Below are 24,310 nucleotides of genomic sequence, written 5' to 3' on the forward strand. Positions count from 1 at the left end.
CTGCCCGCGTCTTGCACGGTACCAACAGGCGCGAAGCTCCTTCTCCCCTTCATCAGGCGAGTCATTGCGCTATTTCAGTTTTCCTACTTCCCCCACTGGGCGAAGTACAAGCATCCCATCCATCACTAAGCACTTCTCTGGTTTAGGAGCCACGCGGAGTGGCCCGTAAACCAAGCCCAGTATAGGTAGAGTTATCCCTCACGAGGTGAACCCCTATACCTGAGCTAGTGCTCCACACGTAGTGACTCCCCCCTTGGGTCGTCCCATCTGACGTTTCCTCACTCTTCGGTTCTCCTGTTGGTGAACCTGTGACCTCCCCTCGGTGGACTTCCACCTCTTCTGTGCACCCCTCGGTTGGGACCCCGCACGACTATTCCCATGAGATCTCCCCTCTGGTGAGACCGTATAGGTTTTTCCACGTATCATCTCCCTACGGTAGTATGTGGTCTTCGTAGCGCTCCCCCTCAAGCGAGGGAGTAGCGTTCTCCAGTGCTTACGGTGCCGGGCGGTTATCTCGTCTCTAGAGTAGGAAGGCCACCGCCTGTGATGGCCGATGGTAAGAGCCCCTCGTCATTGACACTCTCAAGTTGATGCCTTACTACACCACTGGATGGTCATGTTTTGCAGTAGCGCTCACTTGTGACATGCCCAGGCCAGTAAGTGTCACTACGCTGGAGGTTGTGACGCTGCGCAGCGCCTGGGATTTCGTATATAGACCCCATTCTGTGTGGACACAACGTCGAGCGACGGACAGAAAGGGAACTTCTCGGTTACGACTGTAACCTCTGTTCCCTGATGGAGGGAACGAGACGTTGTGTACTTCGCCACGCTTCGCCGTCCGCTGCAGTGACCGGGAGATGCCTCTCAGGTTCCTCAGCCCAAAAAGTGAACGAATGGGCATTCCATCTTCCTTTTATACCCGTATGCACGGGGCGGAGACTGGCATGCCATGCCATTCGCCAAAGTTAATTGGTCATTTAAAAGTACAATCAGAGATGATACAGTGGCAAGAAAAAGTATGTGAACCTTTTGGAATTTCATGGTTTTCTGAATAAATTTGTCATAAAATGTGATCTGATCTTGATCTAAGTCAAGGGTATTGACAAATAAAATGTGTCTAAAATAATAACACAACATGTTTTTGATCTTTCATGTCTTTATTGAGAACAACCAAAAAAAACTCGTAGTGCTTGTGGAAAAAGTATGTGAACCCTTGAGTTAATGACCTCAAAAAAGCTAATTGGAGTCAGGTTTTAGCACACTTGGAGTCTCGTTAAGATAATAAGTTTGGAGGTGTGGACTACAGCTACTTTGACTGATAAAAACCCCTCAAACTTTTGGAGTTTAATCTGCAAAAGAACACGTTTATGTGAGCCATGCCTTGCCAAAAAGAGCTTTCAGAGGATCTACGATCAAGAATTGTTGATTTACATAAAGCTGGCAAGGGTTACAAAGTTATTTCGAAGACTTTAGAAATTCACCAGTCTACAGTTAGGCAAACAATCTACAAATGGAGACACTTTGGGACTGTTGCTACTCTACCAAGAAGTGGGCACCCAGAGCCCAAGAGCACAACGAAGACTCATCAATGAGGAAAAGAAACAACCCTGAATGAGAGCCAAATATTTTAAGGCATCATTTGAACTTGCTAACATCTCTGTTCATGAGTCTACAATACGTAAAACACTGAACAAGCAGGGTATCCACGGCAGCCTCGGACATCACGAAGGAAGCCACTGGTACTAAAAAGAACATTGCTGCACGCCTGAATTTGAAAAAGAGCACATTGACACTCCACAGCGGTATTGGCAAAATTGAATGAATTCCGAAGTATATCAGACAATTCTTCAGGATAATGTGAGAATGTCTGTACGTCAGCTGAATCTGTGTAGAAGGTGGTTGATGCAACAGGACAATGACCCAAAACACCGGAGCAAGTCCACAACAGAAGGGCTTCAGAAAAAGAAAATCCGCCTTTTGGAGTGGTCAAGTCAGAGCCCAGACCTCAACCCAATAGAGATGTTATGGATTGACTTGAAGAGGGCCATACACATGAGACGTCCAAAGAATATGACCGAGCTAAAGCAGTTCTGCCAGGAAGAATGGGCTAAAATTCCTCCTCAACGATGTGCAGGTCTGATGCACAGCTACAGGAAGCGCCTGGTTGAGGTTATTGCTGCCAGGGGGGGGGGGTCAACCAGTTATTAATTCTAAGGGTTCACTTACTTTTTCCACTGCCATTTTGAATGTTGAATGAATGTGTTCAATAAAGACATGAAAGATCAGATTTTTTGTGTGTTATTACTTTTAGACACATTACTGTATGTTTGTCAATACCCTTGACTTGGATGAAGATCAGATCACATTATATGACAAATTTATTCAGAAAACAATGAAATTCCAAAAGGTTCACATACTTTTTCTTGCCACTGTAGGTTCTCAAGTTCAAACCCAATTCTGTCTCAACACAACGTCTCGTTCCCTCCATCAGGGAACAGAGGTTACAGTAGCAACCGAGACGTTTTCATGCATCTTGTCATGCTGTCAGTCTTTCACATTTGGTGTTGGATGACTTTGTCACTAATGAAGTTTGATTTTGTTAAATTTCAACAAACGCTGAACTGGAATGGCCACAAAAAAAATTAGCACCAGCCGCCACTGATGTTTTTAGGGCAATTTTATCTTGAGAATGAAAGTTGTGTCTGTCCTCGCCGTTCGAGTAGATAGGACTTTAGTCTTAAATACATGTTTATTACTTGAATTAAATAAAGGTATTGTTTCCGAGTATTGAATTTACCCTCTGCCTATTTATTCTCAGGGTACAGTAGATAAAGATAGTCAAAACTGTCATAGGCTATAAGTATCCGTTTAGATATACTTACTCCCCGTAATCAGTATACTTCAAAGCCTATAATTATCCGTTTAGAAATACGTACTCCCCGTAATCAGTATACTTCAAAGATGTCAGTCAACAGACTTACTTGTAGTTTTATAATTATAGGTTTTATTAATAACAATTTTCAAGGTTACAATCAATATACTTGTAACTAATAAAATAAAATAAAAGCATAAAGTCTGCAAATATCAATCTAATGCTCAAGGCAACCCAGTAAGCATCTAGCACCGGAGAGATTGTTCCGATGAAATTATCTCATCTCAGTCTTTTATAGACAGTTTCTTAACCCCCCACTCTTCTGATGTCATCTTGAGATTAGTCAACGCCTTTATCAATTGTCTATATAATGCCACCTGCTCTTTTATTATTCATCTTCGGATTCTTCGACGCTGCGTTCTCCTTTGCTTGGCCAGCAACAGACAACTCCTTATCTGAGGGAATGGAATGATGCTCTCTCGGGTAACAGATGCCATTCTTGTTAATACATTATTTTCTCCTTTATACTCTATCACAATAAAACATTATTACAACAAGACCATTCTGTGTTTTCTTTTCTTGAAAGAAAAGGTTCATATGCAATGTAATAATACTTAAACATGCATCTACTCAAAAGGTTTATAATAGGTTTGGATAAATATTTTCATATAGTAAACATAGTATATAGAGTATATAGTGTTCCTTAGCCAAAGCTGTGGGAGAGTAAATATGGGAGAATACATACAAGGTAGGACAACTGCATTTTTCTTACTTTACTCAAGTACTACAGTATGAATAAAAATAAAGTAAATTAGGATTAAGTAAAGTCATAATAAAACTAAATCAAACTAAACTTGGATTAAATAAAGGAATATGTCATACTAAACAAAGTTGCATAACTACCCTTATAAACAGGTCCAGAGTTGCAGGTCATGTATAAGAGGATATTACAATACAATCCAAACCTTGCCAAGTAGAGACAGAAACACAACAATGGTGATTATGTAAATAGCAGTGAAGGTCACATCTATAATTCTTGCTGCTCTAATCCAGCACAGTGACTCCTTTGGTTGGTGTTGTTGAGTAACAGCACGAAACTCCATGAGGATCAGCTTCAGAATGTTGAGTATACATGTCACCTCTTCATATCCACTGGTAACTGTGTCTAGAGAGTTATTCAAGTCTCTCACACCACCTGTTGGAGCAAGTACAAACCATAGCTCTGGATTAATGCAATTCTTTTCAAACAAACTCTTGTGTTTGTGTTTAACCTCAAATCTTAATTTAAAACTGAAAACATTTTGGACAATTTTTTGTCGTTTCATTTTATTTTATTGTGCTTTTACAATGTACATTACAGCAAAGTAGCTTTACAGAAATCAAAATATTTTAATATTTTTTATAAAGACGTATGGATGAAATTGTAAACTTTTTTGGTTATAAATAAACAAAACTCAATTAAAAAAACATTACCCCAATTTACAACATGAAGCTTATTAAACTATTTGACTCTTGTTTATTATAATATAACCCATAACAATGACGACAGAGATATTTTTTTCTGTTGCACACATGACATATCATTTTTTTCAAAACATCTACGTTTGTATCAAAAACTTTTTTTACTTTTCTTTGACGGTGGACAGCGGTCATCACAGGCACTCCAATCGCAGCCCCCTACAAACAACCGTCTGTTGTGACCCCTTCCTCTCATTTTGTAACTACCATTAAAATGTTGTGGCACTTGTGGTCCAGTAGATCTTCTTGTCATGATCCTGCCGCACCTTGTCATTCTTTTCTAGTCTTGTGGCAGGGTCATGACACATGGCATTGTTTGTTTTGGCGTGCAATGTGTTCTCCTGTCTCGTCTCCTGACCGGCCCCCCCTCGTTTCCTCGTTAGCTTCCCGCCAGTGTGTGATTCCCCACACCTGCCCATTGTTATTATCCCTTGTAAGTTTCCCTATTTAATGCCCCTGTGTTTGCTGTCCTGTGCTTGTTTGTTTTGTATTATTCATGCCGTGTGGAAAGACATTGTGTCTATCTTGCTCCTCAGTCAATCTTAGTCTAGTCTAGTCTAGTGTGTGTCAAGTGTTGTCTTAGTCTAGTTTAGTGTTCCTGTTAAGTCTGTATTATGGTATTCCCCGGTTTTGTTGTTTTACCCCCTCGTGGGTCCTTGCTTTGTGTTTTTGTGTTAGTTAAAGTCTCGTGTACACCACTGCTGCCTGCGCTTGGGTTCTGCCTTCTCCAATCTTGACAGAACTAACAAAGCACTGTTAAGAGAGTGAGAGTGATAACACCAAATTTAACACACCTGCTCCCTATTTACACCTGAGACCTTGTAACACTAAAGAATCACATGACACCGGGGAGGGAAAATGGCTAATTGGGCGCAATTTGGACATTTTCACTTAGGGGTGTACTCACTTTTGTTGCCAGCGGTTTAGACATTAATGGCTGTGTGTTGAGTTATTTTGAGGGGACAGCAAATTTACACTGTTATACAAGCTGTACACTCACTACTTTACATTGTAGCAAAGTGTCATTTCTTCAGTGTTGTCACATGAAAAGATATAATAAAATATTTACTAAAATGTGAGGTGTGTACTCACTTCTGTGAGATACTATATATTTATATATTAAAATACTGTAAAAGTACTTACCATCTTGCCCAGTTGCAGTTGCTGGTTTTTCTGATTTGGTGTCTTCTCCTTTACGAATCAGGACATTCACAAAGATGGTCTCCAGAATGCTAATGCCGATTAGCGTAAAAACTCCACTGCAGTAAATCCCTGTGAAAAAAAGCATATTGTAAAGAAAAACTTAAACTGTCACAGGATGAGTGTGTTTACCAAAACAATCACAAACACTTAATGCAGAAAATGTATATACAGAGACTTTAATTAACCAGGAAACATGAGAATTATCATAAACAGATGACGTGGACAGAAAAAAAAAGAACAAAACTGGTAATATAAATAAACAGGAAGATTTTAACAATCATTATCTAATGGGACCTCCGTCAGAAATCACAAAAAACATATAGGATTATTGACTAAACAAGATTAACCCGAAATGATAATCTTAACAAGGAGTACAAGAAAAACAAAAAACTACAGAAAGAACTAAACCAAACTGTGACGAATAAGTATTTTTGTCAGGCCTTACAGGAGAAACTTTGGTCTCTGAAAGAGTCTCTGATTGCAAAATGGACCAATCACACTTTCTATAGCCACTTTCTTACATCTAGTTTCAGTGAGTAACTGCAATGGGAACTGAATATAGGAACTACACAACTTGGGCTTATATTTCACATACTGTACAACAGTAACCCTCCTGGTGATGTGCTTTACAGTTTTATTTTCACAATGCTTTTCACATTTGTAAAGGCAGTTTTGCAGAATAACCTTTGTGTTACTAATGTCTTAAATTCTGTAATCGAGTAACCGTTAAGACAACCCAATGTAGTGTCAACACGACGAAAAATAAAACATACAAAGGAATCAGGTATTACTGGACACTCAAATGTTGCACGGAATTGCGATTCTTGATATTCATAACCACACACGTGCATACCCTCTATTCAGTATATACTGTATTTTGTGAGATGCCAATGAGGTGGTGATTCTAATTATGAAAAAGAAGGGTCTGTAGATTGAAGAGGCGAATAACTGACACAGATCTTAAGGCGCGGTCACGTTCCAAAGTTCAAGGTTGGTGAGCTGTGGCCTGCAAATTCGCATCACGTTAAGTTGTCTGACCGGTAGATGGATTTGTCACAGACTCACGGCGTGACCTTTCTCTACAGAAAAGCAAAGATAGATCACGTTGCACTTTTACATTATACGGCTGCTTGGTTTGCGTTATCCTCCTCCCCGCCCATATTCGCAGGTGCAGCAAACAAATATTCACATGCTCCAAGTCCAATGTGACTGCACCTTTAATGCTGCCTTTTAATACTCATATAATACATTATTGTAGTCAATCACGTGGACTTACCAATTAATGGAATGTCATTGGCAGTTGATGGCAGCTTCTCATTAAGAATGAGCAGCAACACAGAAATGGACAACAGCAAAGTCACTTTAAAGCCCAGCTTCTCTGATACAGATGCATTTATGAAGAATGAGGCCACATCCAGGACCAGGAAGCAAAATACGGGAACAATTAAGTTGACAATATACAGAAGAGGTCTCCTCTTGATGGTAATCTGCAATGTAGGGATATAAACTCTAAAGAATACAGCAAACCTTAGTAGGGATTGTTTTCACTTGAATTAATGGAACTGGTCATTTTCTTAAATAAAAGTGGTTGTCAACATTGTGTGCCGTACAGAGTAACAGTCGCTAAGACACATAGTATTGAGGCTTTGTTGCTCTTCCTCAAACAACAGAATAATTTCCATAAGACAACAATAAACTAATTTAAAAATGTAGCTTTAATTCATAAATGTTTTACATTAGCATCATAATGGATTTTGTTTTTTGCCCTGTACCTGAAATATTATTTGACTTTGTGAGACCCACATAGCGTAAGAATTATTTGTAGATGTATTTATATCGAGAAGTTCCCACTCTCCCTGGGTCTGAAAGATCCGTTGAGATTCAGAGGTAAGCCCCTGTGAAGATTCGGACTGAGCGAATATTAGCTCATCATCTGTAGGAAAATATGAACAAATAGTTAACATAACTACGAGTTTTATTATTTAAACAGCGTAGACTAAAAGCTAATTCTCACAGATCCAAACACCATAGAACGTTTGTTGGATCACTGGGAAACCCCAGCTGGTGTTTGTTGCTGTTGGTTTTTCACCCATCAATCTGCTATATTTGTAGGATGGTGAAATAAATGAAACAGTTTATTGTATTATATATATAAGATATTGTAATACACTGATACATTTCTCTTCTAAGTATTGAAACAAAATATTTGTGTGGAGGGGCGCGAGGGCCAGGATTGAGTAGCGTTGCACAGCTGAGGCGCCAGAAATAAACTGTAAAATAACGTTTTTTCCTCTAAAATTACATGCGTTCCCCATTTTCCTTGTAAATGTGCGGTCTTTTTGAAATTACATTATTTTACAGTGTACATAACATCACAGTTGGTTGCTATGTGAGTTGCAGAAAGTCAGATCACTGGACAAAAAGCAAGTTAATATGGAACAAACAATTTGATTCAATTTAAAATTGTAATACTGCATTGTTTAAATGTGTGACAGTGTATGTATAATCTACAAATAAAACTGTTTTTATCAAAGGTTTTTATACCATTCTGGTAGGTCAGATGTCAGTATTTGGTGGTTTAAATAGCTATACTCTAACAAAGTATGTTGTTTCACACATCGATCAGTCGACTTAGGCTTTATACTTTATATTTTACCTGAATGCGCTAAAGATCGTAGGGATAGACTGCAGATTTGTGTGTCGAAGGGAAAACTGTGCAGGTCCATCTTACAGGTAGTGACCAGAGTTAAAAAGTCAAACATGTCCATCATGCCAAAATCATATAACCTGACATATGGAGGCTCTATTGCTGCAAACTCTGTCTTGATGCTAAAAGAACAGAACAAAAAAACAAAAAATATTCATCACTGGAGACAATACACTCTAAAGAAAATGATGCTAAATAGCACTGAAAGTTGTTAATTGGCTCATAGGGGAATGTACAGCACCATATCTTTTTAAAGGTACAGCACCTCTGCTCAGATGGTTTTGTGTGGAACCCCAAGAAGTGCCATATAACTAGTGCTGGGCGATATACCGGTTCATACCGAATACCGGTGTGTATTTTAGTTATGATATGATTTTTTTATATACGGCATTACCGGTGTATGTCACTTAAACAACGTGCGGAACACTGCAAAGCGCAACACTGTTTCAGTGGGTTCCCTTTTGTCAATGTCAATGTCATCTTTATTTATATAGCACTATTATACACAACCTGGGTTGACCAATGTGCTGCACAAAAGAAAACAATTTCAAGAGAACAAACAAAAATACATAGAAAAATTAAAAGCTCCTAATTACAAAAAGCAAAGTCAAGTTCCCTTTCTGTCGGTCTCTCGACGTTGTGTCGAACCGACAGATGGGATTCGTCTTGAGAACCTATCAACTTCTGACTAGTTTAGAAAAGGCCAATGAAATTGGTGAATGAAATTTGCATGCCGGACTCCGCCCCCGGATATCCAGGTATAAAAGGGAGACGGCTCTCTCGACTGCTGCAGCGGGCGGCACGCTTTGTGGCATGAAGGACACAACGACTTGTTACCTCCATCAGCGAACTGAGGTTACATTCGTAACCAAGACGTTCCCTTTCTGTCGGTCTCTCGACGTTGTGTCGAACGGACAGATGGGGTTCCTATGGAAAATGCCACGGCGCTGTGCCGCGTCACAATCCCTAGTGGATAGGTAGGGGCTCCCAGAGCTTTTTGAAAAGGTGGGAAGCCCCTGCCTTCGGCCCTCACAAGTGGCAGCCTTGTTTGAACAGCGAGAAGCCGCCCGGTACCGTAAGGCCACTGGGTAAGCGCTACTTCCTCAAGCGGGGAATGTGCTACAGAGACCACTTCCTACCGTAGGGAGGAGTTTAGTAGAGATACCAACATGGTCTCGCAGTTTAGGGGAGAACTCATGGGAGGAATGTATGGACTGAAGGAGTTTACCGCAACGTGGAGGTCCACCTAGGGAAGGTCAGGGTTGCCAAGGTGGGAACCAATCATGAGGATACATCAGATGGAACCGCCCTGCTGGGGGGTTACTACGTCTGGAGCACTAGGTCCGGTTAGAGCTGTGCGTAGATAACTCAGCTGGTACCCTGCCTAAGGGGACAGGGCTGCTCTGCCCAGCCCGTTCGCAGGAGGTGCTAGTGATGGATGGAATGGGAGGCAAAAATAGCATGCTGACCCACCTAGGAGAGGGGAAGGTGCTTTCGCAGGCATACGCCCTACCGGCCGCCGGTCTTACCTGATGCCCTGCAAGACTCGAGCTGACACCGGTTTTACGCGGAGGCTGTAGAACCTCGCGAAGGTGTTGGGCGTAGCCCAACCTGCAGCTCTGCAGATGTCTGCCAGAGAGGCGCCCTGAGCCAGTGCCCACGAGGAGGCTATACTCCGGGTGGAGTGAGCTCTCACTGCCAGTGGGCACGGGCGGTCTTGGGACTGGTACACTGTAGTGACGGCGTCCATGATCCAGTGCGCCAATCTCTGTTTTGAGACAGCCCTCCCCTTCTGCTTACCTCCAAAACAGACAAAGAGCTGCTAAAAGCTCCTGAAACTCTGTGTTCGGTCCAAGTAGGCAAACAGGTCTACCTGAGCCTGCCCGAACTGCACCCAAATGAGCTGGACTGCACAAGGTGGAGTCGCCACTCTCCGCGAGGCGTCAACTGACGAGACAGCACGTCGGCTGTCTGGTTCAGATCGCACGGGATATGTGTGGCTCGCAGGGAGCTGATCACCTGCTGACTCCATGTGAGGAGGCGTCGGGCGAGTCGTGTTAACTGCCGTGAGCGAATGCCAGTTCGGCACTGATTGTGCATGCTCGGTAGTTAACCGTGCTGTCATGGAGACAGAGTTCTTATCACGCACCATTTCCGAATACGTGGTTGAGGAACAAGACGGTGGGACCATCTCCTGGGGAACGGTCAGACGAGCGAGACGAGGTGCGAACGGTCCATGAGCCAGTGGCTGGTGGATTAACGCTCACAGTGATCCTCATATAACCCTCGCTGCTTGCCGTAGCGGATGGCAGGGCCGTAGTCCTGCCGTCACGGAACGGGGAGCAGACGAGGTGGTGGCTGCGTCCCATAGGAACACAGCCACCCGTGACGCAACGTCTGAATCTTCAAACCGCCCATAGTGCAGGCAGGACGCATCCATAACGTCTGCCCCAGCGTACTGGAAGCAGACATTGTGTCCGTCCCCCTCCTAGATGAGTGTATTGCACTGAGGAGTACAGAGGGACATGCCACGCTGGAGAAATTTGTTCTTTTAGAGAAAACAACTCAAACACTTCTGGAACTGCCGAGACGCCCAGGGGAAGTCACTGCAGGAAGGGACAGTCCGCTGCATCACGTCATAAGATTCCAGCAGTAATTCGGCATAGAGTTTGAAGTCTCAAAGTCGATCAGTGTGAAGGCTCCGAAGAACAAAAGGTGAATGAATGCAGCACGCCGTCTCCCCTTTATACCCGGATTTCCGGGGGCGGAGTCCGGCATGCAAATTTCATTCACCAATTTCATTGGCCTTTTCTAAACTAGTCAGAAGTTGATAGGTTCTCAAGAGCGAACCCCATCTGTCGGCTCGACACAACGTCTCGTTCCCTCCATCAGGGAACTGAGGTTACATACGTAACCAAGATGTTTACTATGGTAACACTGCAACCATGTAATCATATTTTTTTATTTTTTCAAATCAAGGTTTTAAAAATGGTTCTGATGCTTTTGAAACAATGGTGAAAGTCTGTATAGGTTTTCTATATGTTGTAGTAATGTCATAGTTATTGTGGTTTCGCTACAACAATCAATCCTTGTAGTAGATTTTGTATGGTCTTACTGCAAATGCTGTAAAAAAAAACATGGATAACTTCCATATGGGTACAAATACTGTATTTGTGTGTTGGTCTGATAAATGTAATGCATTTGTGTATTTAATCTGTTAAAATATTAAATTTGCAGTTGTTATTGAACATTGTTTTTTGTGTTGAATGACATTTTGGTTAGCATGATTTAACGATTATAAACTGTGGACCGACCGTGGGCCGCCAGCAAACATTAATGATAAACCAGCGACTTAGCAACGGACCTCCGGTGGAAATATGGTGGCTGCCGCCAGTGGACCGCTGGAAAAACGAGGAGTAAAAAGCCGGTGGCCCGCAGGTGGTTCCCGCCGGTGGATCGCCAACTTTGCCACCGGTGGCCCGCCACTGGTCCGCCAGCCTTATGTTAGCTGGGAAAGCTGTTTTTTGTTATTTTCTTGTTTAAGTGTTCTTTAGAGGAACAATACAACGTTTTTAGGAGGATCTATTGACAGAAACGCAATATAATATGCAAAACTATTTCTTCAGAGGTGTATAAAAACCTTACATAATGAACCGTTATGTTTGTAATACCTTAGAATAAGCTGTTTATATCTACATACAGAGCAGCCCTACATACATTGAATTCGCTGCCATGTTTTGTACAGCAGCCCTAAACGGACAAACAACTCTACAATGCGCGTTTCCTCTTCCTCTCCGCTGCGGTATCGTGGTGAAATGGATCGCGGGATCCGTGTGGATCGTACTCTATGGTTCGGAACGTATGTGACCCGCGGATTAAATGTAAGTTTATTCATCATTGAGTAAGAGAGTAAAACATGCTCTCGCTCTCTCTACAGTTTTAGCGCCAACGCGCTCTCCAGTATCTGGACGAGTACAATATTAAAGCGGTTCCAGATAAACAATGACGCTCAAAACTGCTCTTTCCCACAGATAATATTACAACAAAAACAACAACATAGTTCATAGATATATATCCATAGATATCTATGAGTATATCGGCTAAAAGCCTTAGTACCGCGGGTCCTAACGTGTCTCTGCTGTAAAGTCTTTATAATATTAGCGCAGGTCCTACCTCCTGCCTGACTTTTATCCTTCTTTTTAAACTTAAAATCCACAGACCTTTTATTTTATGTAATAAGACATCGCTCTTTCTACAATCTTTCTAATGCCCGCAAAATCTTTTCCCTGCGTCAACATGAGAACGACATCTTTATGTACTGTGGTGGCCACCGTCGTGTTTGGACTGAGCGATTCTTGGCAAGTCTATAATACAACGCTAGTGGCCGCTGTTAATCAAAAACTGCGCCTTTAACCCACTGATTGTGTCGTGTACAATATACGCTTTAGTTTTTCATCTGGACCAGTGTTGCAAGATTGGGTAGATAATTTCCAGCCCAAAGGCATAATAAAACCTGCCCACTCCAACAAAAAAACAGCCCAAATTTTAACTGCCAAAATAATGCAATAGAAATGTATTGCAATGTCAATAAACGATAATAATGACCATTTTATCTCCTTAAAACGAACTATGGCAAGATGAAAAAATATAATTAAACCAAGAAAACAGGTCAAACTTATCAAACATAGCATTAAAGAGATTTAGAAAATATGACTATTATGTCCAGAAACGACTTCAAAGCCACAATCAAGAAATTAACCAATGACTTTAACCCTCAAAAAAACACATTTTGTGCAAAAAGTGCCCACTATAATTAATCTGATTCGGAAAGCTGAGTAGGCATATTCAACTCGTTCATGAACTTCTTCCACCCACGGCAGGCAAAAATGTGCAATTCATTGAATCCCATATTCAGTTTGATTTGTATTAAAACATTCAACTGCTGTCAATTCAGCTATAGTTATATTTACAAAGTCTTCGAGTTGTCTGTCACCACATGTGTAATCCACGTTGTGAGATTTGAGTTACTCTCCCTACCGTGCAACATATATTTGGGCCACTTTGGCATTGCGATCGCTTCAATATACAAAATCTGGTCCTTTATCGCGCCAAAACCCCGTCACTCATGAGGTATCACATGATCTCAACTGTAGATTGATTGACAGGTGAGGTCTCCCTATCCCAGACCTGATTGGTTAAACTGAACCAATAAGGGCTGTGTTAAGGAATAATATGTTTATGACTGCACTACACATTATTTTCGAACGTTTTGAAATAATTTGACTAATAAAAAGCAAAGAATAGGCAAGCTGCTTGGGCAGGTTTTTAATTTTAAAGCAGCCCAAATTTTGTCCAAAATGCCCAATGCATTTTTCTCCGGCCTAACCTGTTCAAAAGAAGCCCAATTGGGCGGTAACCCGCCCACACGCCCAATCTAGCAACATTCCAGCACAGCGCTGCCACCTGGTGTTGTTGTTGAAAGTGTGATGCTGTCCATAAATATGAACATTTACGGAAATTACCTGTCATTTTGATTGTTGTTAGATCTTTATTCAGTGGTGGACAGTAGTCTACATAACCTTATTCAGTTAAACTTGCCGCAGTGATATTGAAATGTAATTCGGTCAACAGATTTGGAACTACTTCATAGGTGTCAGTTTGACTGAAATAATTCACCCCTGTAGAATGTTCGTCAGGCAATCAGAATGAAGCATTCCACATCCCTGTGGTATTATATAAAATAACCCTTTATAATAGTCAATGGTTTCCCAGAAATCTCAGGTGCTGCTAACATTCTTCAAAATATCTGTTTTTGCATTCATTCGAACAAAAACATTTATACAGGTTTGGAACAACTAGAGAGTGAGTAACGTCTTGGTTACGGATGTAACATCAGTTCCCTGATGGAGGGAACGAGACGTTGTGTCGAACCGACAGATTGGGGTTTGTCTTGAGAACCTATCATCTTCTGAGTATTTAGAAAAGGCCAATGAGAATTGGCGAATGAAATTTGCATGCGGGACTCCTCCTCGGATGTCCAGGTATAAGAGGGAAGCCGGCGTGCTCATTCATTCACCTTTGGTCTGAGGAGCCTTAAGCATCCTCCCCAACCGCTGGGGTGGGCGGCCAGTGTTGTGGCATGAGGGACACAACGTCTCGTTCCCTCCATCAGGGAACTGAGGTTACATCCGTAACCAAGACGTTCCCTTTCTGTCGGTCTCTCGACGTTGTGTCGAACCGACAGATTGGGGTTCCTATGAAAGACGCCACAACACTGAGCCCCGTCACAATCTCTAGCGGAGCGACGTTGACTGGCCTGGGCGAGTCAGACGTGGGCGGTAGCGCGAAATTATGACCATCCAGTGGAGAGGAAGGGGGACCCAGAGCTTTTCCACAAAGTTGGGAAGCCCCTGCCACCGGCCGTCACAGGCGGAGGCCTACTTCTCTAAACAGAGAGAAGCCACCCGGCTCCGTAAGGGCCACTGGGTAAGCATTATTCCCCCCGGGGGAAAAACGCTGCAGAGACCACTACCTACCGAAGGGAGGAACTAGTGGAGACACCACATGGTCTCACCATCAGTGGAGAACTCATGGGAAAATGTGCGGACTGCAGGAGTTAACCGCAAGGTGGGAGACCACCTAGGGAGGTCATGGGTTGCCGAGGTGGGAACCATTCATGAGGATACATCAGACGAAACAGCCCATGGAGGGGGGGTTACCACGTCTGGAGCACTAGGTCCGGTTAGAGCTATGTGGTATATAACTCAACTGTTCCCCGGCCTAAGGGGGCAGGGCTGCTCTGCCCAGCCTGCCCCCTGGAAGGGTGCTTAGTGATGGATGGAATGCCTATTCTTTACCCGAGGGGAAAGAAGTGAGGCAGAATTGCCGCTGCTCCCCCCGGAGGGGGAAGGGCTTTCGCAGGCGTACGCCCTAGCGGTTGCCGATCCTACCTGTTGCCCTGCAGGACGCGGGCTGACACCGGTTCTACGCGGTGGTTGTAGAACCTCGCAAAGGTATTGGGTGTAGCCCAACCCGCAGCTCTGCAAATGTCTGCCAGAGAGTGCCCTGAGCCAGTGCCCACGAGGAGGCGACACCCCGAGTGGAATGTGCCCTAACTCCTAAGGGGCAGGGCCTACCTTGCGACCGGTATGCCGTGGCGATGGCATCCACGATCCAGTGCGCCAGTCTCTGTTTGGAGACAGCCCTCCCTTCTGCTGTCCTCCAAAACAGACAAAGAGCTGCTCAGAGCTTCTAAAGCTCTACGTGCGGTCCAAGTAGAGGCGCAGTGCGCGTACTGGACACAACATGGATGGGGTTGGGTCTTCCTCCCCAGTGGGGAGCGCCTGCAAGTTCAGCACCTGGTCCCGGAAAGGAGTGGTGGGAACCTTGGGCACGTAGCCGGGCCGTGGTCTCAGGATAACGTGAGAGTCTCCAGGCCCGAATTCTAGGCAACCCATGGACACAGAGAATGCCTGTAGGTCCCCTACCCTCTTGATGGAGGCGAGCGCAACCAGGAGGGCCGTCTTTATCGACAGGCGAGAAAGATCGGCCTCTCCTAAGGGCTCGAAGGGGGGCCTCGTGAGCGAGGCGGATTCAACCGTCTTGCCCCCCTCAGGAACCTGGTGACGAGGTCGTGCTGTCCTAGAGACTTGCCAGCAACTGAATCGTGATGTGCGGCGATTGCGGAAACATACACTTTCAGTGTGGAAGGGGAGAGATTTCTCTCAAGTCTCTCCTGGAGAAAGGACAGTACGTACGTGATCGAGCATCTCTGTGGGTCTTCTCCGCGAGAAGAGCACCAGGACGAGAAGAGGCACCACTTGAAGGCATACAGCCTCCTAGTGGCCGGAGCCCTAGCCTGCGTGAGAGTCTCTACCACCGCTGGGGGTAGGCCGCCCAGGATCTCCTCGTCCCATCCAGGGGCCAGACATGGAGGTTCCAGAGGTCTGGCCTGGGATGCCAAAACGTGCCCTTCCCCTGAGAAAGAAGGTCCTTCATCAGGGGAATCGGCCAGGGGGGAGTTGTTGTCAGAAGCATCAGCTCTGAGAACCAAGTCCGGTTGGGCCAGTAAGGCGCAACTAGTAACACTTGATGCTCCTCTTCCCTGACCTTGCACAGGGTCGGTGCAATGAGGCTCACTGGGGGGAAGGTGTACTTCCGCTTGTCCCGCGGCCAGCTGTGCGCAAAGGCATCTGTGCCGAGGGGACCGTCGGTCAGGGAGTACCAAAGCGGACAATGGGTGGAGTCCGGGGAGGCAAACAGGTCCACCTGCGCCTGGCCGAACTGCTCCCATATGAGCTGAACTGCGTGGGGGTTGAGTCTCCACTCTCCGCGAGTTGTCTACTGACTAGAAAGCAAGTCTGCTGTCTGGTTCAGGTCGCCCGGGATGTGTATGGCTCGCAGGGAGCTGATCACCTGCTGACTCCAGAGGAGGAGGCGTCGGGCGAGTCGTGTTAGCTGCCGTGAGCGAATGCCACCCTGGTGGTTGATATACGCCACGGCAGCTGTCCTGTCTGACCTGACCAGCACGTGCTTGCCCTGCATGAGAGGTTGGAATCTCTTCAGTGCAAGTAGCACAGCCCACAACTCTAGGCAGTTGATATGCCAACGCAGGAGGGGGCCCGTCCACCGCCCCGACACTGCGTGCCCGTTGCCATGTGCCCCAGGAGCCTCTGAAATTGTTTCGGGGGACCGCTGGCTGCCTGAAGTGCCTCAGGCAGAGTAACACTGACCGGGCGCGCTCTGTAGTCAGTCGCGCTGACATGGAGACAGAGTTGAGTTCCATACCGAGAAAGGAGATGCTCTGCGCGGGGGAGAGCTTGATCTTTTCCCAGTTGACCTGTAGCCCCAACCGATCTAGGTGTCTGAGCACCAGGTCCCTGTGTGTACACAACAAATCTCGCGATTGAGCCGAGATGAGCCAGTCGTCGAGATAGTTTAGTACCCGCACACCTCCTTCCCTGAGGGGAAGGAGGGCGGCTTCCATGACCTTCGTAAAGACCCGTGGAGACAGGGACAGATCGAAGGGGAGGACCCTGTACTGATATGCCCGTCCCTCGAACTCGAACCGTAGGAACGGCCGATGTCAAGGGAGGATCGAGACATGAAAGTACGCGTCCTTCAGGTCGATTGCCATGAACCAGTCCTGACACCTGATGGACGTCAGGATGTGCTTCTGCGTGACCATACTGAAAGGCAGCTTGTGTAGGTGCCTGTTAAGAACACGCAGATCCAAGATAGGGCGCAACCCCCCGCCTATCTTGGGGACAATGAAGTATGGGCTGTAAAACCCGCTGGACATCTCGGCTGGTGGGACGGGCTCGATGGTGGGAGCGACCTCTGCCCGAAGTACCGGAGCATCCTTGCCTCTGACTGAGGTAAAACTGCCTCTGACTGCCAGCCTGACAGTCTGGGAAGCTGAAGCCAAGCTCCCAGAAACCGTGACAGGGGGACTAGAGGTTTGATCTTCTTCATCGCCCCCCCCCCCCGGGGGGTGGTTCGATGGCTAGCAGTACAGATTCCTTGCCGGGGGAGGTCCCCTGGGGAGGAGATCGGCTCTGCTGTTTTTCCTGCCTGGCGACTGCCCAGCTCAACAGTCTGTCTGAGAGTGCTGAGGGCTGGTGTTTATACTCGACATTGCGCTTCGCCGAGACGCAACGTCGAGTTGCTGTCCACCGTCGACCAGAGGGTGGGAACGGCTGTGATAACCGAGAGAAAGGAAACTCTTTTTGTGAGGAAGTGGGCGCTGGCCCCCCGGAGGGGACCAGCAGATGGTAGGACGGGGCAGGAACCGTCCCTATCCGACCCAGCGATGGAGTGGCTGGGTTCGAGCCCGATGGTGGCCTCGATCTCCCTGGGGTCTCTCCGTCATGGCCGCTTCTGCGACGGCTGCTGACGGGGAGGCGGTTTCCTCTTCGACGTCCTTTTCAGGGAGGCAGCCTGGGAAGGGGGCACTGGAGCCGGAGTCGAAGAGGGCCGGGGCTGCTGGGAAGCAGACGCCGCTCGGGATCTCAAAGGCCTGGAGGTGGCCGAGTCACGGCAGGGCAGGATATGCTTGATGGCCTCCGTCTGCTTCTTCACCGTTGAGAACTGCTGAGAGAAATCCTCAATGGTGTCACCAAATAGCCCACCCTGCGAGATGGGGGCATCAAGAAAGCGAACCTTCTCGGCGTCCCACATCTGTACAGGGTTTAGCCAGAGGTGCCTCTCCTGGACCACCATGGTGGACATCGCCTGACCCAGGGCCCGTGCCGTCACCTTAGTCACCCGTAGAGTGAGATCGGTGGCGGTACGGAGTTCCTGCATTACCGCTGAGTCGGTCTTACCCTCGTGGAGCTCCTTCAATGCCTTGGCCTAGTGGACCTACAGGATGGCCATGGCGTGGAGGGAGGAGGCGGCCTGACCCGCAGGAGTGTAAGCCTTCGACACCAGAGATGCCGAAAACTTACACGCCTTGGATGGGAGTCTAGGCCGAGCTCTCCAGGTGGCCGCCGTCTGCGGGCACAAGTGCAATGCGACAGCACGCTCCACCTGGGGAATCTCGACATAGCCTCTGGCCGCCCCACCATTGAGGTAAGTAAGGGCGACTGAGCTTTTATGACTGGAACGGGCTGTGAGGGGCGCATTCCAGGTCTTACTTAGCTCCTCATGCACTTCCGGGAAGAATGGGACCGGAGCTGGGTGAGGCTTGGAGCCGCGCTCAGACCCCAGGTACAACATATCCCTCCGCGAGCGCTGGGGTAAAGGCGGTGCAGTGCACTGCAGCCCAATGCTCGCGGCGGCCCAGAAAATCATGGTTGTCATCTCGATGTCCGCCTCTTCCTGGGCTCGACCCCCCGGGGGAGGGAGCTCCGAGGAATCGTCGGGGTCGGATGCCAAGAGGTCGCCCTCCGATGCTGCGATCGACATCTCATCTTTGTCACGCACCTCCGAGTACGTGACGGAGGAACAAGACGGGGTAGCACCGTCTCTTGAGGAGCGGTCAGATGAGCGAGACGGGGCGTGAACAGTCCGTGAGCCTGCGGCTGGCGGATTAACGTTCACAGTGATCCCCATATCACCCCCGGAGCTAACCGAAGTGGGCGGCAGGGCCGTGTAGCCACTGTCGTCACGGATCGGGTAGCAGACAAGGTGGTGGCTTTATCCAAAAAGAATACAGCCACCCGTGACCGCAACGTCTGGATCGCCATCCGCCCGCAGTGCGGGCAGGACGTATCCACAAAGGCTGTCTCAGCGTGCCGGAGACCCAAACACCTGAGGCAGACATCGTGTCTGTTCCCTTCCTCAATGAGTGCTTCGCACCCAAGAGAACAGCGGGTCATGCCATGCTGGAGAAATTTGCTCTTTTAGAAAAAAAATTTGCTCAGACACTTCCGGAACTGCCGAGACGCCCAGGGGAGAGTCGCTGCAGGAAGGGACCGTCCGCTGCACCACGTCATAGAATCCAGCAGGATTAGATCACTGAAAATCGATGAGTCGCTCATCAGATGCGTAGGCTCTGAAGAACAAAAGGTGAATGAATGAGCGCCGGCTTCCTTCTTATACCCGGATATCCGGGGAGGAGTCCGGCATGCAAATTTCATTCGCCAATTTTCATTGCCCTTTTCTAAATATTCAGAAGATGATAGGTTCTCAAGACAAACCCCAATCTGTCGGTTCGACACAACGTCGAGAGACCGACAGAAAGGGAACTCATGACACAATTTTCATTTTTGAAACTTCACTATGCATATAATCACTATGTCTTATAAAAAAATTGCTTTGTGCATTGTGATTCAGTTATAAATGTTCTCTTGGTTGTATTTTGTTCAAATGTTTGTGCAGTGTTAAAAAAACTGAAACAGTTCTCAATTTCATTGTGTTGTGCACATCTGTACCCCTGCATCTATCGCTATTAATGAAAGTCAGAGAAAAGTTTTGAATAGTTCTTACCTTTCCAGGACGACCGTGTCTGGAGTCCAAAACAAATCTTTTTGAATAACAAATCGGTCAATGTTACAAAATTCTGAGGAGTTCCAAGATATCTCAGTGATCCAATACTGCAAAAATGTTTCAACATTCAGATGCACATTCAACATGTGACAAAGTTTTGCAAACTGTGTGTGGAGTTACAGAAGGGTTTTAAAACACTCACAGTGAGTAATCTTACTTGTGTCGAGATGCTCTGGGCTTTTTCGTTCTGTGGATGAAAGCAAATGTTGAGTAATGAAACTGCTTAATATCTTAAATGAGAAGGTAAATTGTTCTTGACTCATACCACATCTGTGATGGAGGTCACATACAGATCCACATAAACATTTGTGGGATCGTTTTGTTCTCTTAGGGGTCGAAATGTAATTTCTTTTTTCTCGAGCAAGCCAAGCTTTTCAAAAAGTGCAGAATAAACCTTAAAATATTCTGTAGAATTGCATAATTCTCCATCAGCAGATATCAACCCTGTAGAAATGAGAACGTCTCGGGTTACTTGGCTGTAATCCTGTACCTTGAAAAAGCGGGAACGAGATGCTGCGTTTCAAACACTATGGGAGAACATTCTTTGTTCGACCGGTTGTGAAGCACGTGTGTCAAACACGCCAAGAATTGGCTTTAAATAACCTCGGCAGGTGACCCACGCATCTGCAGGTTATAAATACACGTGAAGCGGACGCGACTTCAGGTTCCAACTTTGTCTGAAAGGATGTCCAGGCACGCCTACAGTGCAGCATTGAGGCGCAGCATCTCGTTCCCGCTTTTTCAGGGAACAGGGTTACAGCCAAGTATCCCGAGACTTTCCCTATCAAAAGCTACTCTCGGTGCTGCGTTTCAAACGCTATGGGAACGAGAATACCAACGCCACCGCACTGGAAGTGTCTGGACCCCCCAAGGTTGTGTGGTGTGTGTGCACAAGCCGAGAGGAGGACTCAGACGTGACTCTGAGTTGTAGACTACAAGACGCGTGTGCCTGGAGCAGCATGGACATCCAGACTATAAAATCTGACAAATGTGTGTGGAGAGGACCAACCCGCCGCATCACACACTTACTGCAAGGGGACACCTCTTGCTAAGGCCGTAGAAGACGAAACCCCCCTTGTTGAATGAGCTCTGACTCCTAGAGGTGAAGCTTGACCACACGCCTCATATGCCAGAGCAATAGCATCCCTCACCCAATGTGACATCGTTTGCTTGGTGGCAGCCGCTCTACGGTTGCGGCTCCCATAGCATATGAAAAGCTGCTCCGATATACGCCACTGGCTGGTACGGTGGACGTAATTAAGAAGAGTACGTACTGGACACAGTAGGTGTAATCATTCCTGCTCTGACGTCATGAACGGCGGAGGGCAAAAGGCCTCAATAACAACTGGATGCACGGTGGAGAACGGAACTTTGGGCAGATAACTCAGGTGAGGATGCAGAATAGCCTTGACCATCCCAAGGGCAAAAATTAAGCAGGATGACGAGGTTGAGAGGACCTGCAAATCTCCACTTCTCTTAAGAGAAGTGATTGCCATTAGAAAAAACATTTTATGTGTCAGAAGCCTGACAGGTGCTGACTCCATAGGTTTGAAAGGGGCGCCAACCAGGCCCTCGACCACTATAGCTAAGTCCCATGAAGGGACTGTCTGTCTAGAAGGAGGCCTCAGCCGCCTCGCTCCACGAATAAAGCGGGCGACTAAAGGGTGTTTTCCAACAGAAACCCCATCAATCAGGGTGTGGAAGGCCAAAATGGCTGCCACATAAACCCTGAGGGTACCGGGGTTTGTCCCTGAGGTCAGTTTCTCTTGCAGAAACTCCAACACAAACAATCTGGCAGTGAATTGGGTCTGCGTGGTGTGACATGCACCATCTTTGAAAAACACTCCATCTAAGGGCGTAGCTCCTTCTAGTGGAGGGAGCCCTAGCACTTAGAATAGTCTCCACTATATCGTGCGGAAGCCCAGCACCTCTCAGCTCGTTCCCTTCAGGGGCCAGGCATGGAGTTTCCAGAGCTCGGGACAGGGATGAAACACTGTCCCCTGCACCTCAGACAAATGATCTCTCCTGACTGGAATCGCCCAAGGCAAGCCGTCGAGGAGGGCTACTATTTCCGAGAACCACACTCTGGTCGGCAAACAGGGAGCTATCAATAAGAGGCGAGACCCCTGTTGACGGACCCTCGCCAGGACTCCCGGGAGCAGAGCTATCGGAGGATATGCAAAAAGACACAGTCTGAGCCACGTATGGGCCATTGCATCCAGACCCAGGGGAGCAGGAAGAGTCAGAGAGAAGTAGAGGGGACATTGTGCTGTCTCCCGTGAAGCAAAGAGGTCAACCTCTTCGTAAAATTTTTCCCTGATTTGATTTACCACTTCGGGGTGGAGTTTCCATTCCCCATTCGTCACAGCTTGTCTGGACAGCAAGTCTGCTCCCACGTTCATATGCCCCGGGATGTGAATCGCTCTGAGGGACAGGAATTTGCCATCTGCCCAAGGCAGTATCTGCTGGGCCAGTTTGTTCAGGTGGCGCGACTGCAGCCCACCCTGGTGATTCATGTACGAGACTACTGAAGTGTTGTCCACCCGCACTAGGACATGGTAGCCTCGTAACTACCGGAGGAAGTATTTCAGGTCCTGAAATACAGCCATCATTTTGAGGCAATTGATGTGCCATTCGAGAAGATGACCTCTCCAGATCCCTTGGGCTGTACGGCCATCTAAGACCGCAACCCAACCTGTCGAACACTTCAGAGGCGGGCGCTAGGACCTCGCCGTGTGGCGAGTGCACGAGGGAAGGCGAACCCATCTCACGTACGTCAGCCACATCGCGGCACGATCCCCAGGAAGCTAACAAGGGAGAGTTTTTAAAAAACGCGAGCCAAGCTCGAAGGACCTTGATGTCAAACACTTCACAATGTTCACACTCTCCCTCGAGCCCGAGAGCAGCATGCTCAGCCCCCAAGCACTCAAAGCAGAACTCATGGGAGTCAAACTCAGAGAGTAGTCTCTTACATGGAGGGACGCAACAGCCATAAAGTTTTTAGAAAAAAACTGGCTAAGAGAGAAGATTTCTTCTCTACAACACACACACAAAGCGGTCCTTGAAGAAAAAAGAACCTGAAGTCGCGTCCTGCATCACGTGTATTTATAACCTGCATGTGCGGTGGTAATTAGCCACATCACCTGCCAAGGTTATTTAATGTGTTTGACACACGTGCTTTACAACTGGTCGAACAAAGAATGTTCTCCCATAGCATTTGAAACGCAGCATCGAGAGTAGCTTTTGATAGGGAACACAACTATATAACACAACTCATTCATCAATCTATGTTTTCCAATCAAACAGTGAGTATCTAAAATTCAGTTTGGATTTTCTGTATTAAAAGATTCATCCTTCTGCATACACTCGGCCACATAGACATGAACCTAAACAAATTTACACCTTGTTAAAGACTTTAACTAAAACAAACTTGACATAATAATATATTCATAGAAAAAAATACATTTATATTAAAGCGTCTTTAGAACTTTCTACTGTGATACTGTAACAAATATTATTCATAACTACTTTATTTAAAAGATACTTACATACTGATGCAAGAGAATAAATGAGCCAGTGTAGGAGCATGGTCACCATCTGTTGGAGGTGATTTTGGTTGAGCATTGCTGTCATTTGGTCATATTTATACTGAGGAACGCCCCATCTGCTGATCTTACTGTTCTTCTTCCACAACACAGCAAGTGTGAGGCAAAGCAAACAAATTGTAATTTAATAATTATAAAGCAACATATTATACACAGTATATATATATATATATATATGTATATATATATATATATATATATATATAGTTACCTTCCAGTGATCATATTAGTCATGAATATGGGTTGCTGAATAAAAAAAAGTGCTCTAGTTTTAGAACAAATAAACAATTTAAATCAAAAGTTGATTTATTTAGCTGATCAAGTTTAGACTATGTGAACATTTAGAGAAATGCATTTTGTATTATTCAAGCAACACGTCGGGGTATAAAATGCCTTATATAATAATTGAAATAT

General features: G+C 46.1%; 1 protein-coding gene across 1 annotated transcript; it reads right to left on the minus strand.

Annotated features, from left to right (window-relative positions):
• Positions 1-3,003: 3,003 nt before the first annotated feature.
• On the minus strand, positions 3,004-23,889 carry LOC130550923 (5-hydroxytryptamine receptor 3A-like). Its single transcript, XM_057328453.1, has 9 exons — positions 23,840-23,889; positions 20,557-20,735; positions 20,434-20,478; positions 20,232-20,338; positions 8,250-8,422; positions 7,366-7,526; positions 6,870-7,080; positions 5,534-5,662; positions 3,004-4,067 (listed from the first exon to the last, which is right to left on the minus strand). Exons 1-9 carry the CDS (start codon positions 23,886-23,888, stop codon positions 3,820-3,822), a joined length of 1,302 nt encoding a protein of 433 aa, XP_057184436.1. The 5' UTR covers position 23,889; the 3' UTR covers positions 3,004-3,819.
• Positions 23,890-24,310: the final 421 nt, after the last annotated feature.

The sequence above is a fragment of the Triplophysa rosa genome, unplaced genomic scaffold (assembly GCF_024868665.1).
Source record: "Triplophysa rosa unplaced genomic scaffold, Trosa_1v2 scaffold47_ERROPOS492357, whole genome shotgun sequence".
NCBI lineage: Eukaryota > Metazoa > Chordata > Actinopteri > Cypriniformes > Nemacheilidae > Triplophysa > Triplophysa rosa.

Excerpts from the sequence above, each read along its gene's own strand:
- LOC130550923 (XM_057328453.1), bottom strand. The coding sequence starts at position 23,888 with ATGGTGACCATGCTCCTACACTGGCTCATTTATTCTCTTGCATCAGTA. Across the intron at positions 5,663-6,869 it reads CAATGACATTCCATTAATTG|GGATTTACTGCAGTGGAGTT; the intron begins GTAAGTCCACGT and ends TTTTTTTCACAG. Across the intron at positions 4,068-5,533 it reads AACTGCAACTGGGCAAGATG|GTGGTGTGAGAGACTTGAAT; the intron begins GTAAGTACTTTT and ends TTGCTCCAACAG.